Below are 15,753 nucleotides of genomic sequence, written 5' to 3' on the forward strand. Positions count from 1 at the left end.
TGATCTGGCTGTGACATCTGTCACCCCATTGATCACCAGGGTTGATTCGGCTGATCTGGCTGTCTAGGCGGGTGTCCTCGTCCTCCCTCACAGCTCCTCGTGCATCCCTCCCGAAGCTGTGTGCTCTGTTGAGGACGACCATCCCTGATAGAGGAGGATCAGTCTTCCGTCAAGGGTATACGAGTAGCCTCGCTCCCATGCTAGAACTTCCAAACAAGCTCTCAAGGTCCATAAAATATCCATGTATTACCTGGGAGCTATTCATTCATTGACTTACCCAGTGGTTCCTAACTAAAGTGTCATGACATGCTGCTAGAGCCTAAGTAATCTGTAATGACTACAGCTGCTGCTGCTACAGCCAAGCATCTGCCCTTTGTTGTTCCTGTTATCCTTTCCAGCAGTCTTAGAAGGGTATTTAATTATCCCCACTTTACTGATGGGGAAACTGGTCACTCAAAATTTGTGAGTCTGAGATTTGAGCTTAGGGCATCCCTTGAATAGCATCTATCCCATTCTCTCACAATTTGAATTTTTCTCTTTTCCTGAATATGCTATCTTACATTGGAGAGAGAGGAGTAGCATTTACAGCTGAGGATTGTGACTTGGTCACAGTCTGTTTCCCTCCTGAAGAAAGGAAGGGTGTTGAAGTGAGGGTCACTGCTCCTGAAGCCCCAGTGGACAGAGACAGGCAGGAGTCCTGGGGAAGCTGGGGAGTGAAGCCCAGGGGCTGACTGCTCAGGGTAGAGCACCAGAAGCACAGATGAATAGCTTTGCTCATCATAGGGAGGCTGGGCCAGAGGGCAGAAATAGAAATTCAAGGTGGGAAGGCAGACCTGTGAGACCATTAATGCAATCCAGGAAGGTGAGGCTGGCCAGGCGAGGTGGCTCACGCCTGTAATCCCAGCACTTTGGGAGGCTGAGGTAGGTGGATCACCTGAGGTCAGGGGTTTGAGACCAGCCTGGCCAACATGGTGAAACCCCGTCTCTACTAAAAATACAAAAAAAGCCGGGCATGGTGGTGCACCCCTGTAATCCCAGCTACTCGAGAGGCTGAAGCATGAGAATCATTTGAACCCAGGAAGCAGAGATTGCAGTGAGCCAAGATCACGCCACTGCACTCCAGCCTGGATAACAGAGTAAGACTCTCTCAAAGAAAAACCAAGGCCGGGCACGGTGGCTCACACCTATAATCCCAGCACTTTGGGAGGCCGAGGCGGGCGGACCATGAGGTCAGGAGATCGAGACCATCCTGGCTAACACGGTGAAACCCTGTCTCTACTAAAAATACAAAAAATTAGCCGGGCGTGGTGGCAGACGCCTGTAGTCCCAGCTACTCAGGAGGCTGAGGCAGGAGAATGGCATGAACCCTGGAGGCGGAGCTTGCAGTGAGCCGAGATCGCGTCACTGCACTCCAGCCTGGGCGACAGGGCGAGACTCTGTCTCAAAAAAAAAAAAAAAAGAAAGAAAGAAAACCGAATCCCAGAAAGGTGAGGAAGACTTAGCAAAGGTGGGGTGAGGGAAACCTGGGGTGGACAGAAGCTGTGTGGGAGGACTGAGGGATCAAGGGGTTGGTGGTGGCAGCAGCAGTGGGTAAGTCTGAGGTGCGCCCATCGCCCCAGTGCGGGGAGGAAGAGGGCCTCTTCCCAGAGCTCTGTGCAGCTCCACCAGAGGCAAGCAGGGAGTGGGAGCCAGGGGTGGCAAGAGTCTGATGAGCACCAGGAGGGGTGAGGCTGGGCAAAGAGACTAAGTTCTGGGGCAAGCATTTTATTTGTTAATACAAGAATAGAAATTCTGCAATAAATATCATCTAATAAATAACATCTCCAAATAAATAAATATTAATACAACACACTTAGAGTCATGAGTGGGTGGGGCTGGGGGGCAGGGCCTTGGGGAGCTGCCACCCTATACCCCAAAATGCTACTGCAATGTAAACTTTCAGGAAATCCTGTGGTGTGGCTATGGTTGCCCTCCCCAGCCTGGCAACCCACAGATACCCTGGGAAAGGGGGCAGAGAGGAGGCACCGTAATGCTGGAAGACAATTCGAGGCAAGGTCCTGATGCTCAGCTCGGGTTTTGTTTGCCACTCTGTGCTTTGGAGACTCCTGGGTCTGGTCTGGTCTGTCCCTGCCCCTGTGCTTTCAGTATTTTCTCTTCTGGTTTATAGGGCACCTCCAATGCAGACCCCACCCCTGCACTGTTAATCTCATCTCTTTTTGTGTAGAATTGCCACCATGTTTGTTTCCTGAATTGGATGTATAGAGTGATTTGGGGATAAGGGAGCAACACCCATCCAAGGAGAGTGGGGCAGCCAAAGGGCTTCACCCCAGAAAGGCATGTGTGGTGGTGGCCCCTCAACCCCTGCCCTCCAGATGTGCCACCTGAGGGGCTGGGTGGGCACTGGCCAAGTGGTAGGCAAGAAGCAGGAGGCCATGAGCGCCTCTGCACCAACTTGAACCACTTCAGACTCCCTCGAGCATGACTTCCTGTAGAAACAGGACAGGACAGGGCCTACTGTACCTCCTCCCCAGCTCGGTAGACCTTTGGGAGGTGGGGAGGAGACAGGGCTGATCGCATCACACGCCCAGCCGGTCCAGGAAAGGGCCAGAGGCTCACAGCTTCTGTCTCCTGGCCCAACAGGTGTTGGCATACAGGGCTGGCTCTCACAAAGTGGGAGCAGGGTTTGAAGGGGGAGCGAAGAGGAGAAGGTCAGAAGTCAGAAGCCATGAGCCCCCAGGTGCAGGGTGACTGCAGCTGCTGGAGGCTGCATCTTCTTCTTGAGCCGGTTGAAGTCCTTGGCCGAGCGCCACAGCCAGGTCTGCAGCTCCTTCAGCAGCCAGAAGTCGTCCATCTTCTGGAGGAAGTCACTGTGGGCAGGGCCAGGAGTCCAAGTGGGTTCAGTCCCAGGCAGCGGCTGGGGCAGTGGGTAGCCCAGAGCTGCCATGACGCCCGCAATGCTGCCCAGCAGGCCCTGGAGGCTGGTGCAGAAGTGGGCCAGGCTGCGGCGCAGCTCAGCAGTGGCAGCCTGACGGTTGAGGCCACGCAAGTAACACAGAAGGTGGCTGTAGGCCTCGTAGTTCTGGGTCAGCCTCAGTTTGTCATTGAGGCTTCGCCACACCTCCAAGTCAACAGTGGCCCTGGGCAGAGTCTCTGCCCCCAGACGGGGAGGGTTGAAGTCAGGCTCGTTGAAAGGGGGGCCCAGGTAGTTCAGCTGTGAAAAGGAGAGGGTGATGGGGAAGGAGGAGGGCAGAGCCGCTGGCTCACCACCGAGGAGATACCTGCTCCCAAAGTTTCTATTTTTTGTGTCCCCTGCCACTGGCCCTGTCTCCATGCTAGGCTTATTTGTTCATGGCCTCCCCGAGTTTCTCCAATAAGGATATCATTTGTATGCAGGTGACAGTTGAAGCAGTGGCGGTGGTGAGCTCTCCAATGGAGAGGCGTAGAAAAAGGAGGAGGAGGAGACGCACAAGACGCTCAGGAAGGACGTGCTGATTGGCTGGGTGGGCAAACCTTGGGAGAGTGCCCGCTGTGGGGGCAGGACAGAGAGGAAGAGGAGCCTGGAGGAGCTGGAGAGGTAGAAGGTGGCCCAGGAGAGTGCAGAGACCAAGGAAGAGGAGTTCGAGAAGGCAGCAGCGCTCAGCAGTGTGGCTGCAAAACAGACAGCAAGGAGAATGAGCCTTCAAAACACTGTCGGGCTTGGCAAGGAGGTGCCTGACGACCTTGGAGAGAACCATTGCTGGGGCCTGGAAGCCAGATTGCAGGGGGTTAAGAAGTGAGTGGGTGGAGAGGAAGTGGAGGCAGAGGGTGTAGACCACTCCTTCGAGAAATTTGGCAGGGAAAGCCAGGAGAGAAAAAGGGTTGGGAACTAGAGAGGGCAGTGGAGTGAAGCAAAGGTTTTCTGCACAAGGAACAAGAGAGAGATGAGAGTGGCCCATTGGCACCAGAGCCCCATTTGCTGCTGACACACCCAGGCCCACCAGCTGAGGGGCTGGGGAGAGACGAGTACTCACTAACACTCCGAAAGAAGGGTTCAGCTGATAGGAGCAGGGTTGCAGAAGGAAGAAATGGAGGCAGTCTCATGAGTAGGACAGAAGGAAGGCTATGGAAGACAGCATGGTATAGGGAAGAGGGCAGAGCCCTTTCCAACCCTCGGGGGAGCGGCTGGGGCCCAGGGAAAGGGATGAGGGAGATGTATAACTGGGAAAGAAGGGAGAAGCAAGGGGAGAGGCCTGGGATAGGCAAGGGCCCAGGGGGAGGTTCACACGCTGACAAGCACAGAGACAAACTAATTTCCTCGGTGTATCCTGGGGCTGGAGCCAGCTCCCCCGCCACCCTCCTCCCTTTTCTTTCCCTGGCTCCAGAGTAGGGTCTGGGATGTGGAAGAGGAACACGGGAAGAGGGGGCCAGTTCCCCATGGTCCTCGGCTCCTCCGACCCTCCTTCCTTCTCTCCTGGGCTCTCTGAACACCTCTGGACCACCCCCAAATCCTTACAGCATAACCTCCATCCACACCCTAAACCCCCTGCCACTACTGCCTGGGTTCCCTACAGTCCCCTTCCCCCATGACCCCCCTAGGAGGCCCAGCTAGGATGGGAGAGGCAGACGGAAGGGAGGCCCCTGGGTCCAGAGCAGCAGGGCCCCAGGTTTGGGGGCAGAGGCGAGCTGGAACGCAGGCATGGGAGGTGGGGCCCCTCCGTCCCCACCCAACCCCGCCCGCGCAAGAGACACCACAACACGGTGTAAACAGAGGAGACTTCCCCGGCCCCCAGGGGGAGGCGGGCGGCTGGGCTGGCAGCCAGTGGGGCAATGGGCCAAGGCGGGTGCGAGGCCTGCCCACATGCCTAGTCCTGGGGCCAGGGATGGGGAAGTGGGGGGGCCACCTAAGAGGGAAGGGCAGGAGATAGACCAGACAGGGGGACTGGTGGGAGCCAAAGAGCCCCTCCTCACCCCATCATTTACCAGAACCCTCCACGGTTAGGACTGTCTTTCCCCAACTTCTCACTCCTCCCCAACTCCCAGACTCCTATGCTGGATACTCACATAGGTCCCAGCCAAGCTGCGGAGTTGATGCTCCAGGTAGCGGGTGAGGTCATAGGTTTTCTGGATGGAGGGGCCAGGCCCTGGGTCCCCTGTGCGATTGAGAGCTGGCACTGCAGGGAGGTGCCAGAGCACCGTGCACAGGCACGCTAACATCCCCCACGAGTCCCCTGTGGGCAGGATGGACGAGAAGCATGAGCGCGGCCCGGGCCCACACGGGGAAGCAGCTGGCAGCCCCTCAGGTGTCTGTCCCCACCTTGGGCTGGGAGGGGGGTGAGGGTGGGACACCAGATGGGAGGCAGAGGGGATGGAGGAGGGGAAACACTCCTGGCAAGACGGGAGAGAAAGAGAGGCATGTGTATGTTTGAGGATGAGGACTTGGCACGCATGAGTGTCTATCAGTAGACACTTGAGAATGGATCTGTGTGTCAGCTGAGAGAGTCTTTGGCATGTGTGCCACTGTGTGTGTGCCAACATGTATATGTGTGTACATGGAGGGACGGGGCCAGGCCTAGGGACTGCAGGTCGACCTGCCTGTGTTCCAGTTGTACCCTAGCTTCCTGCCAGTCTTCCAGTCCCACTGCAGCTTGAGGGGAGTCAGAGGGTGGGAGACAGCACATGTCAGAGCTGGCAGGCTGAGCACAGTCAGCCCTAAGGGAGGAAGCAGGAGAGAGGCGGCCGCCAAGAACAGACTCACCCATAGGAAGCAAGGTATAGGGTTAGACCACTAGGGTCGGGCTGCCTTATGGGGCTTAGTTTTGGGTATATTCTAGGATGTGATTCCTGAGTGTGGGAAGTGTAGGGTGGGGTTAGATTGAAGGAGATTTAGTGCTCACTCTCAGGGAACGGTGGCAGTGTGGAGGTTCACCCCGTTCTTGGTGTTAGGTGGGGAAAAGTTGGACTTCAATGAGGCCTTTCCATCAGCCTGCGAGGGTGGGGACAGGAAGGGAGAGAGGTGCATTTGACGAGTCGGGCTTGTTGGCTGATGGCACTGTGGAGTTTGGACATCCCAGGATACCAGGAGTCCAGAGGCCAGGGTTGGGTGCTGTAAGGAGGGATGTGGGCAGTGGGGAAATACGCTTTTCTGGGATTTTAAGTGAGGACCAAGGTGAGGATTCAGTGGACACTTTGGACTGGCAAAGGCAGTTAGGGTTTGGCTAGGGTAGATATAATTGGCATTGGGCTAGGTTAGGTTTAAGGACTGGGTTACTTTAAAAGTTTCAGATTAGTTTAGACTTGGGATTTGGTTGATTTAGTGCGGTTGAGGTTTGAGTCCAGCAAGGATGTGGTGAGGTCTGGGCAGGCAGAGGGTGAGTTGGAGGGCTGTGACTTGGTCGGTTTAGGTATCAGATGGGGCGCTGCTTGTCATGTTATGAAGAGCAGGGCTAGTTTGGGTTTTCAGCTTGAATAGGTGTGAGGTCATGAGTGGTTTCTTTCCTATAGTTCTTTTTTTTTCCTTTTTTTTTTTTTTGCTGCCACCTTCTCTTTCCACCACCCCTATAGTTCATATTTTATACTCTCAGATTTTTCTATAACGACATAGGTTGCTTTGATAGGCAGAAATAACTTAGATAGGTATAACGCTTTGCCCATGGTTAGGATGGGATTTGGATTCAAGAAAGAATGAAGACTAGGTTAGGTCTAATCACAGTGCTGGGGCAGAGTTTTGGAGAGGGCTAATAACTAGGAAGGATGCAAGACTCCATTTGTATAAAACATCTCTTATGGAGGACAGGGGTCAGTGAGGACTTCGGCAGTGGCCCACCTGGTCAGTCTGGACTCTTTCAGATGTGTGACTGGCCGGCTTTACTAAGGGAGCGTGGCGGTGGGGTACCACAAGTCACAGGGTCTTGGTTTGAGGCAAGTGTGAGTGTGTGTACACGCGTGTGTTTTAGGACAGAGAGTAGGGTCAGGCACTCAACTGCTCCCTGGGGAGACCAGCTCACCCTTTCCTGTCCCCTCTGAGCTTGTGGCTTCCTCCTGGACGCTGCTTTCCTCACTCTTCCTTTCTATCCCCAGCTCTTGCCTGACTCAGTTCCTTTCTCCTCCCTGTTCCTCACATCTCAACACAACTCCAAGCCTAGGGATCTGGCAGTCACCTCTAGGATCCTATGGGTACAGAGTAGCATTAGTTTTGGAGATTGGAGACCTGCTGAATTGGGCAGCGGCCCTCCCAGCCTTGAGGTCGCTTTCAGCATCGAGTCTGGCTTCACTCAAAGTTAGTGGCGAGACCAAGGGTCCCAACTGAAGCCGGAGCTGGGAGCTAGGCTTCCCTCTTTACCCACATGCTGGCCGGAGTTCTAGGCTCTGCCTTTGTCATGGCCAAGAGGTACAGTCAGGAACCCAGCTCAGAACTTACCCTCTCCCATTCTGAGCCCTGTGGGACATCCCTAGGGGAGATCAGCTCCCTACACAGGGACAGCAGGGGGAGAAGCCTTTGGATAGACAAGAACTAAGTCATCTGGGCAGAAAAAACGGCTCATGAAATTAACCAGACGAGGCCAGTGTTTCCAGGAATATTTCAGTTCTGAGGTAACTGTGTCGTTGCAGGCTGCGGGTGGGGGGCAGGGGAGAACAGAAGGATCCGACGGCCCACAGAACCAGAAAGAGGGAAGGGTTCTCAGGAATCCAGAGGGAGAAGAGGTTAGGAGAAAAGAAAGCGGGGGTAGAAGGACAGGGCTCTGCCCCTGCTATGACAGCTTCCACTCTGGGCAAAGCCATGCCCGTGTCTCAGGCAGCAGGAGGGAAAGCAGCGTGGCGTGAACACCTGCGGTTTAGTCGTGAGCTCGGGAACCCAGCACAGCTCGCCTGCCTCCTGAGGAGAGTGCGTGGTGGGCTTCCTGGAGCCCTCATCCATCCTCCCTCAGGCTCATGTTGTGCAGGTGGACCCCGGCCACTGGGGCTGTGTCCTAGGTCCCCCTCTCCCCCTCCCCACCAGTCCTGGCCCCCAGCCCGGCCCCCACCCCAGCTCTGCCTCTGGCTGCTGCCCACTGATTGTTTACATCCCGTCTTCTCTGTGTGTTTATAAATCCGGCTGAGCACGTGAGGAGCTAAGGAGTACAGCTCACGTTTCCTGCAACAGCCCCCCACCCCCTATCCTGGCCCCCACCCCCGGCCAGCCCCTAATTTCATCCAGATCCCTGGGCCCTAGGAACCAAGGCTCTCCTCATGAACACACACACACACTCTCTCTCTCTCTCTCTTAGCCCAAGGAAGTGACTGGCCACCCAGACAGCTGCACAGGCAGGCGCACCCGTGAGCACATGTCTTTAGCCACTTTAGCCAGCTGCCCCTCAGTCCCTGGCCTGGACACCCCCAGGCTGACCTTTCCCAGTGAGGGTGAGAGTTCAGCCATGCAGATGTGCCAGGGTGGTTAGGGTGGTAGGACAAGTCAATGGGAGTCTCTGCACCTGGGACTATAAGAGCTACGCTAAGAACTGTAAGCCCTAAATGTTGCAGCCAGGGAGGCACTGCAGAGCTCCAGAGGTGGGGCATGGTGGCCTCAGGCTGGGCTGAATATGGGAGCCAGGAGGAAAGGCCAGACCAGGACCAGCGCTGGCTGCGGTTGGAGGGGTCTGTTGAGGGGAATTGAGGGATGGAGTGGGTTAGGCGGGCAGAGTGGGTGAGGAGTGGGCTAGGGATGGAGTGGGTGAGGTCCAGGCATTGTGACGGTAGGAAACTGCCCTAGGGGTGTGTCCTGACCTGCCTTCCCAGGCAAAGGCCCACAGAAACCCATCTTCCTTCCACCCTCTGGGCTGCTGCCTTCCCCTCTCTTACTTCTCTCCCTTCTGCCTTTTCCTTGGTTCCCTTTCCCCCAGGCCACTGAGAAGTAGCTTGGTGAGTGGGGACACATGGGCCTGGGAATTGGGAGACCTAGCTTTGCCACCAATTCGTCTGGTGACTGTGGGCTTGCACAAGGAGGTCACACTATGCAAGCTCAATTCCTCCTAGAGGAAACACACGGGGCTTCATCTCTCCTCTCCTCTCCAGCATCCCCCTTTGTGCCCTTCTCCTCCAGCCTAAATGACAGAGGTCACTGAGGCCCAGGGGAAGAAGCTGAGGGTGGGCCAGCCCCACTGCCTTATGAAGTCAGTAACCAAGCAAGCGAGACAGGAGTTGGGCTTTGGCTGGAGTGAGAGGGTTCCTGATTGTGCCGCAAGAGGGCCATGGGTGTGCTCAGGGAGGCCAGCGGGGAGCCAGCGGGGAGCCCAGCAGCCCACTGAGAGCCAGAGGCAGGAGGAGCAGTGAAGGAGGAGTCCAGGGCAGTGGTGGGTGAATTGGAAAGGGTGTTGTTATCAAGAGGGGCGTGGGGGGGGGGGGGGAAGAGTGCAGGAGCCAGGTGTGCACAAGAGGTGGGACCTGGGGAGGAATGTGAAGTGTCAGTGAGTCAGTGGCTGGTGTGCAGGGGTGGCGTGCAGGGGTGGTGTGCAGAAGTGTGACGGACAAGAGTGTGGGTCTGTGAATGAAGGGGACAGGGAGCCATTGCACCCATCAGCAGTGTCACTTCTGGGGCTGCCGGGTGACAATTGCCATCTCTGCTTCCTCCCCGGTGGAGTGTGTGGCTCCAGGGCAGCGAGGGTGTCTGAGCTGGCCAGGAGCGCGTCTGGTCTGTTAGGGGAATATGTATTCGCATCCTGTCCGGTGTGAGGGGCAACGTGTGCTCCCGAGCTGTGTCGGAGGTCAGTCGGGGTCAGTGAAAGCACAGAGGTGTCCCTGGGTTAGGGTCAGAGAAGGAGGACCCAGTAGAGCAGCGTGCCCAGTGCCCCCCACCCCTAGCCTCTCTCCAAGGCTTAGCCTGCACCCGCCCGTCTCCCCTCCTCTCCTGGTAGCCCCTCACACCCCGGGGGGAGGGCCAGGCTGGGAGCTGGGGGAACAGGGGTCCTCTGGGATTGGGGGGGGTCTGTGGGGAGGGCTCCAGAAGCCCAGCACGGAGTTGTGGAAAGGAAGGCGGGTGGGGAGAGCAAGCATGAGGGGACCTCTGGCGAGCCCCGGGGACTCTTTCGAAGGTTTCCTTCGAGGGGCTCGGCCGGGAAGCTGCACGGCGGCGGTTGCCAGCTGGCCCTCCCTCCTGGCGGTGACCTCTCGCTCTGGGACCCCTCCCGGCGCTGCGCCTTCCCCCTGTGTGGCCTCGGCGCCCCCGGCCCCGCCCCCTCCCGCCCGGTCGCTCCTTCCCCGCGGCGGGGGCGGGGGCGGGGTCCGGGGCACCGGGCTCCGGGCTCTGCCCGGCGCTGCCCTTTCCCGCGCGTCAACTCCCCTCCTGCCCGGGCTGAGCCGCTGCTCCCGCCGCTCCCTGGCCAGTGACACTTTTTCCTGCCGGGTCCGGCCCGGCTGCGCCAGCCCCCCGCCAAACAATAATCACTCCCAGGCCACGGTGGCCCGGGGGACTCGCGGCCGCCGCCCGCCGCCCCTACCTGCCGCCGGCTCCCCGGCCGTGGGCACCATGGAGGGTTCCGGCCGCGCGGCGCGTAGCTAGGAAGGCGCGGCTCGGCCCGTCCGGCCCGGCCCAGCCAGGCTCGGCGCTGCCCTCCGCCCTCCTCTCCGCCGCCCGCCCTTCCTCCCGCCCGCCCTCCTACCCCTCCCGGCGGGCCGGGGAGGGAGAGCGGCGCGGCCCGAGGTGTCGGCCTCCCCTCGCCTCCCGCCGCCCGGCCTCGGGCTCCCCCGGCCTCCCTCCCTCTTCCTCTCCCAGCCCCTCCTCCCACCCGCAGCCTCGCTCCCCGCCTCGGACTCTCTGGCCCCGACTGGTGCGCGGGGCTCAGGGGCTGCGGCTCCTACGACCCGCCTCGCTGGGGCTCCAGGTTGCCGCCTCCCCAGGTCTGCGATCGTCCGGGCTCCCCGCCGCTCCCGGCCACCTCCTGGCCCCGCCGTGCGGACTCCAGGAATGCCGCGTCCCCGCCCGGCCCCTCTCGAGGGCGCCCAGCCGTGCCTCCCCCGGCCCGAGCCCAGCTCCCTGGCCCAGCCCCGGCGCGGGGCTCCCGGGGGTCAGGGCAGGACGGGAACCGGATCTCGTGGCTGCTTGGCGGGGCGGGGGCCGGGGCCTCGGCCGCCTGGCTCCTACCTGCTCGGAGGTCCATGGGGCTGGGGCCGGGCCGGCCGGGTGCGGCTCCTCTCCCGGAGGCTGGCGGAGTGGGAGGGCGAGCCGCGGCTCCGGCGAAGCTTTAATAATCCCATCCGCCAGGCCCACTCGCAGGTTTTTTTCGCTCGGTTTCGGATTTTTTTTTTTTTTCGGTGTGGGACATTCTGCAAACTTTTTTTTTTTTTTTTCTGACGTGTAAAGCTGTAACCACAAATTGTAGCGGCCCTCCCCGGGGTGGGGGTAGGAGGGGGGAGGAGGGAAGGGAGGGCTTCTGGGGCTCCCTCTCCCTCCCACAGCACCGAGGGGGGGTGAGGTGAGGCGAGGCTGTGGCGGTACCACCCTGGGCCTCCTGGGGGAGGGGGCGGGGAGGCCATCAGTCCGTCTGAGGACTCCCAGGAGCCGGGGGACAGCGCTGGGGAGGCCATCAGTCCGTCTGAGGACTCCCAGGAGCCGGGGGACAGCGCCGGCTTCGGGTGGGCTTCTCCCCTGGTGTTGGCCTGGGGACACCGCCCCCTGCCCCCTGCCCCCTGCCCGGTGCGGGGTCCCTGATCCCACCCTACCTCTGCTTGTGCGAGGTCCCTGCTCCCACCCTACCTCTGCCTCCTCATCTCTAACCTTCCCTCCTCCTCCCCCTTGAGTAAATGCAATGACACATTCTCCCAAATGCCAGCGAGCTGGCCTGGGAGCAAGTGATGGTGTTTTTCCTGCTGCCCTTTGTCTGGGCTGACCGCCCCCCCTGCCTATTGTCCCGCCGCTTGTCCCATTTCCAAAAGCTAGAGCTAAGCGAGGCGCTGGGGCTGGGGCAGGTGACTAACCAGCTCACAATGCCCCCTGCGGGGGAGGAAGAGGGCACCGCAGGCCCACTGCCCGGCCCAGAGGCGAGAAGAGGCCACTTGGCGGGACTTTTTCCCTCAAGTTCACAAGGTTCTTCATTCTTCCTCCAGTGACCAGGGAGAATGCACATGGGTGGGGGATTTGTAATTCATTAATCAGCACGAGGCACCGGACCAGTTTCAACACCACAGGCTTCTTGGGTGACTCAGCGGGAATGCTCCGATTCGAGGCGATGGACCGCCCGAGCGTCCCCATTTGTGAAATGTTTCCCCATGAAGACCCTGGCATTCTCCTTCCTTTGGGGTTTCGGGTTGTTGGTTTTTCCGGTGGTGAGGTGGGGGTGGCTTGGCGGTGAGGGCTCCCCCTCCTTCCCGCAGGCCTGGGTTGGGATTTGCTGGGCAGGATACCTGGGGGTATGCCTGGACCCTCCCAGAGGGGGTCCCCTCCTCCCTCTCCAAGGGCTGCCGGGGAGAACACGCTCAGAGGAGGCAGCTCTCACCCAGGGCTGGGGACTGCCCTGCTTCATGATTTTCCTGGGGGAGAGTCATGTGGTCCCCAAGGCTTGGGTGCCCTATAGCCACACCACCAATTAAATCACTGGGTAATAAGTTGCTTTTGTTGTTGTTTATTGTTTCAAAGTGGGAGAGGCCAGTGGTGGGCCAGACCTGGAAGGTGATACCTCTCCCTGGAGTGGCATCAGAGATTTGTCTCCCACTCCTTCCTGGTGCCCCTGGAATGGGAGGGCACTCTGCCAGTCCAGCCCCAGCGCCTCCAACCTGTGGCCTGGGCAGGCATCCTGATCATGGCCAGTGCTGGGTCCCAGGGCAGCTCTTCCCTTCTCTGTACCGCGAGCACTGAGGTGGGGGGGTGGGGGGGGTGGGGAAGAAGTTTGTTTTCAATTACCTCACTGGAGTGGGACAGACTTTGTTGTTGGGTTTGCTTTTTTTTCTTCTCTCTCTCTCTCTCTCCTTTCTTCCTTTTTTTTTTCCTAAACAAGGAGAAAAAGGGCTGGGAAAGGAGAGCTGGCTTGGGGTGGGGGGCAGGGGACTTTGAGGGACCTCAGTAGCAGCTCTGATGAAAACTGCCTGGAGGGACCCTTGTGAAAAGTGCTCAGGGCCTACCTCTGCCCCCCCCCCCCGCACCTCCTCCCTGCCCCCACCAGCCAGGACTCTGGAGTTTCAGTGACATTCCTGATGGATGAGCCCAGTGATTTCTTGATGCCCATGCCAAGGTCAAGAAGGCAGATGCCCATGGGTGCATGGCACGGAGGCCAGCCAGGAGGTCCCCCTAGCTGCTACCCTTTCAGAGGGAGGGGGCCAAGAAGGAGGGGAGAGCGAGAAGGGGAGCCGCTTCAGCCTCTCCCTCCGCCTCGAAGCCGCTCCTTGTGGAGTCTGCACAATGTGGTTTGGATTTGGCTGAGCCCCTCAGCACCTTATAAAGCACCTTGCTGAGTCAGGGAGAAAGCAGCCCCAGTGTCGGGGGAGCAGAGGGGAGGGGGCGCTGAAGAAAGGGGCGGGGGCGAGAGAAGAGGGGTGAGACCAGAGAAGGGGCAAGACTGGGAAGGAAAGAGGAGACACAAAGAGGCAAATGGGTGGGAGTGAGAAAGAGGGGAGGAGGGAGCTGGGAGGAAGAGGGGGAAGCAGCGGATGCGGGGAGAGGAAGACACTGAAGCAGAAGGTGGGAGTGGACAACGCCATCCCCAGCACACATCCACCTGGGGCAGCCAGAAAGCACTGGTTTGCAGGAACTGAGGGCTGCAGCTCTGAAACAGGGACCCAGGCCAGGTGGGTACAGGGACAATTGGCTTTACACACAGCCCCCCAGCCCCCCAGCCCCCAGTTTGTCTTTGAATCTTAATGTAGTGACCCCGAAAGCTGGGAAAGTTGTGTTCTCCCTCTGCCTCTTGTCTGGACTTGCCTCCCTGCCCTCTCCCCTCACCTAGTGGGGGCCAAGCCTCTCCCCTCCCCTCCCCCACCTTCCACACTGCCAAAGGGAAAAGCAGCTCCATCTCCAAGCTGCCAGTGCCCCTCTGCCATGCCTGGGCAAAGGCAGCAGGCTGGGAGTTGCCAGTTGGGTTGGGTCGGGGGCTGGAATAAAGACTGTGCCTTTATCCTGCCAAGTCCCTAAATGGGGGTAGCTGCTGGGGTTTGGGGAAGAAGGAAGAGAGGAAAGACGGAGCAGGAGTAGCCCCTCCAGGATTTCCGTGGGATGGGGCAGGACAGGTGGCTGCCCTCTGATTTCCAGCTGGAAATCAGGACCTTGGGAAAGTTCCTGCTCCCCTGTGGCTCTCAAAAAGAATCTTGTTAGGGGCCCTTCCAGTGCTAACAATCTGGGGTTGCTGGTGGGAGGGCACAGCTTAGAGGAGACGCCAGTCCCCCCAGCTCCAGACAAGCATGGGAAAGAGAAGCGCTCCGTCTGCTCCAGGGGTACATTGTGCAGGCACTTTCTCAGTCTCTGCCAGGTCCTGTTAACGACAGAGAGAGGGCAAGGAAAACCCATCCCTGCCTTTAGGAATGTCACAGTTGGGGCTTACATCTGTAATCCCAGCGCTTTGGGAAGCCCAGGCAGGAAGATTCCTTGAGGAATTTGAGACCAACCTGGGCAACATAGAGACCCCATCTCTACCAAAAATTTAAAAATTAGCCCAGCATGGTGGCGCATGCCTATAGTCCCAGCTAATCAGGTGGCTGAGGCTGAAGGATTGCTTGAGCCCAGGAGTTTGAGGCCGCAGTGAGCTATGACCACTACACATGGTCTTTGTTTCCTGGGGCAACAGAGCAAGACCCTCTCTCAAAAGAAAAGAATTCCACAGTCTAGGGACACTCATTAAACTGTCTGACATCAGCCATAGGTGGCAGTGCCACCATTTAGGGCCAAGGAGGATGGTGGGAGGAGAACTTCCTGGAGGAGGTAGAGCTTTGGGGTAGAAATGTGGATGGATTGAGCTAGAAGAGCAGTGGCAACCACAGGCAAAGTGCCAAGGTAGCACCAGGTACAGCTCAGTGTTCCCTGCAGCGGGCACAGAGCTACTCTGGGAGTCAGAAAACCTCCATTCCAGTTGGCCAGTGTGACCTTGGGACAAGCCTGTCCCCTCTCTGTATGATGGGGTCTGACCGCCTCTGCCCTCCTCTCCATGGGATGGTGGGAGTAGTCCGTGAGCTGACGAGGGGCCACTGGCTTGCTGCCTTCTCTGGCCTTTTAGACTCCAGGCTTCACCATCCACAGGGGGGTGGCAGGTCAGGCCCTCAAGAAGTGTGGCTGGCTGGGGGCCAGAGCTGGCACCAGGTGATGACTGAGCTGCCCTCCAAGGGGGGAGGGTGAGTCAGTGTTGGCTCAGGGACCGGCTAGTGTCCCACCCTTCCTCCCCACATGGTGACATCCCCAAGGAAGGTTCTCCAGGTACCCAAAACACCATGTCGCACACAGCTGCACAATTAGCATCGATGGGACCCTGGCCCAGGAAGTGTCCGGGTTCCTGAACTAGGGGAGCCTCTAGCTGGCCCCCTCCTGACAGGTGTGTTGGAGAAACCCACAGAGGTGAGTAGGGACACTCACTCATTCATTCATTTGTTCACCAAACATTCCCTAAGTTTTGGTGCTGGGGACACAGAGAGGAGCCCTAGGGGGTGGGGTGGAGGGGCGGAGGCTGACCTGCGTGTTGGGAGGAGAGGCAGATGCCTGCTACAGTGACTCCTCCAGCCTGCTGTGATGCTGGTATTTCTCACTGACATTTATTTTGCTGAAATACTAACAATAGTTTACGCACACGCAGCTGTTCCCCACATCAGGCACAGTGCTAAGGCTTTCGC

General features: G+C 58.6%; 2 protein-coding genes across 7 annotated transcripts in view; one reads left to right on the top strand and one right to left on the bottom strand.

Annotated features, from left to right (window-relative positions):
• RAD9A (RAD9 checkpoint clamp component A) overlaps positions 1-15,753 on the top strand; it is an 82,047-nt gene that overhangs the window by 46,026 nt on the left and 20,268 nt on the right. The gene's annotated exons all lie outside the window — the stretch shown is intronic.
• CLCF1 (cardiotrophin like cytokine factor 1) lies at positions 1,749-14,584 on the bottom strand. 3 transcript variants are annotated; one of them, XM_034933152.3, is made up of 3 exons: positions 11,093-14,584; positions 5,041-5,207; positions 1,749-3,211 (listed from the first exon to the last, which is right to left on the bottom strand). In XM_034933152.3, exons 1-3 carry the CDS (start codon positions 11,106-11,108, stop codon positions 2,717-2,719), a joined length of 678 nt encoding a protein of 225 aa, XP_034789043.1. In that variant the 5' UTR covers positions 11,109-14,584; the 3' UTR covers positions 1,749-2,716. The 3 variants fall into 3 exon arrangements, with proteins under 3 accessions (XP_034789043.1, XP_063464681.1, XP_008952402.4); XM_063608611.1 differs by lacking the exon at positions 11,093-14,584 and adding an exon at positions 10,449-10,577; XM_008954154.5 differs by lacking the exon at positions 11,093-14,584 and having other exon boundaries at positions 5,041-10,423.

This window comes from Pan paniscus, chromosome 9 (assembly GCF_029289425.2).
Source record: "Pan paniscus chromosome 9, NHGRI_mPanPan1-v2.0_pri, whole genome shotgun sequence".
Taxonomy (NCBI): Eukaryota; Metazoa; Chordata; class Mammalia; order Primates; family Hominidae; genus Pan; species Pan paniscus.

Coding starts and splice junctions, on each gene's coding strand:
- CLCF1 (XM_008954154.5), bottom strand. CDS start 5,514: ATGTTGGCACACACACAGTGGCACACATGCCAAAGACTCTCTCAGCTG. Junction 3,212..5,040: donor GCAGCTTGGCTGGGACCTAT/GTGAGTATCCAG, acceptor TCCTTTTCACAG/CTGAACTACCTGGGCCCCCC.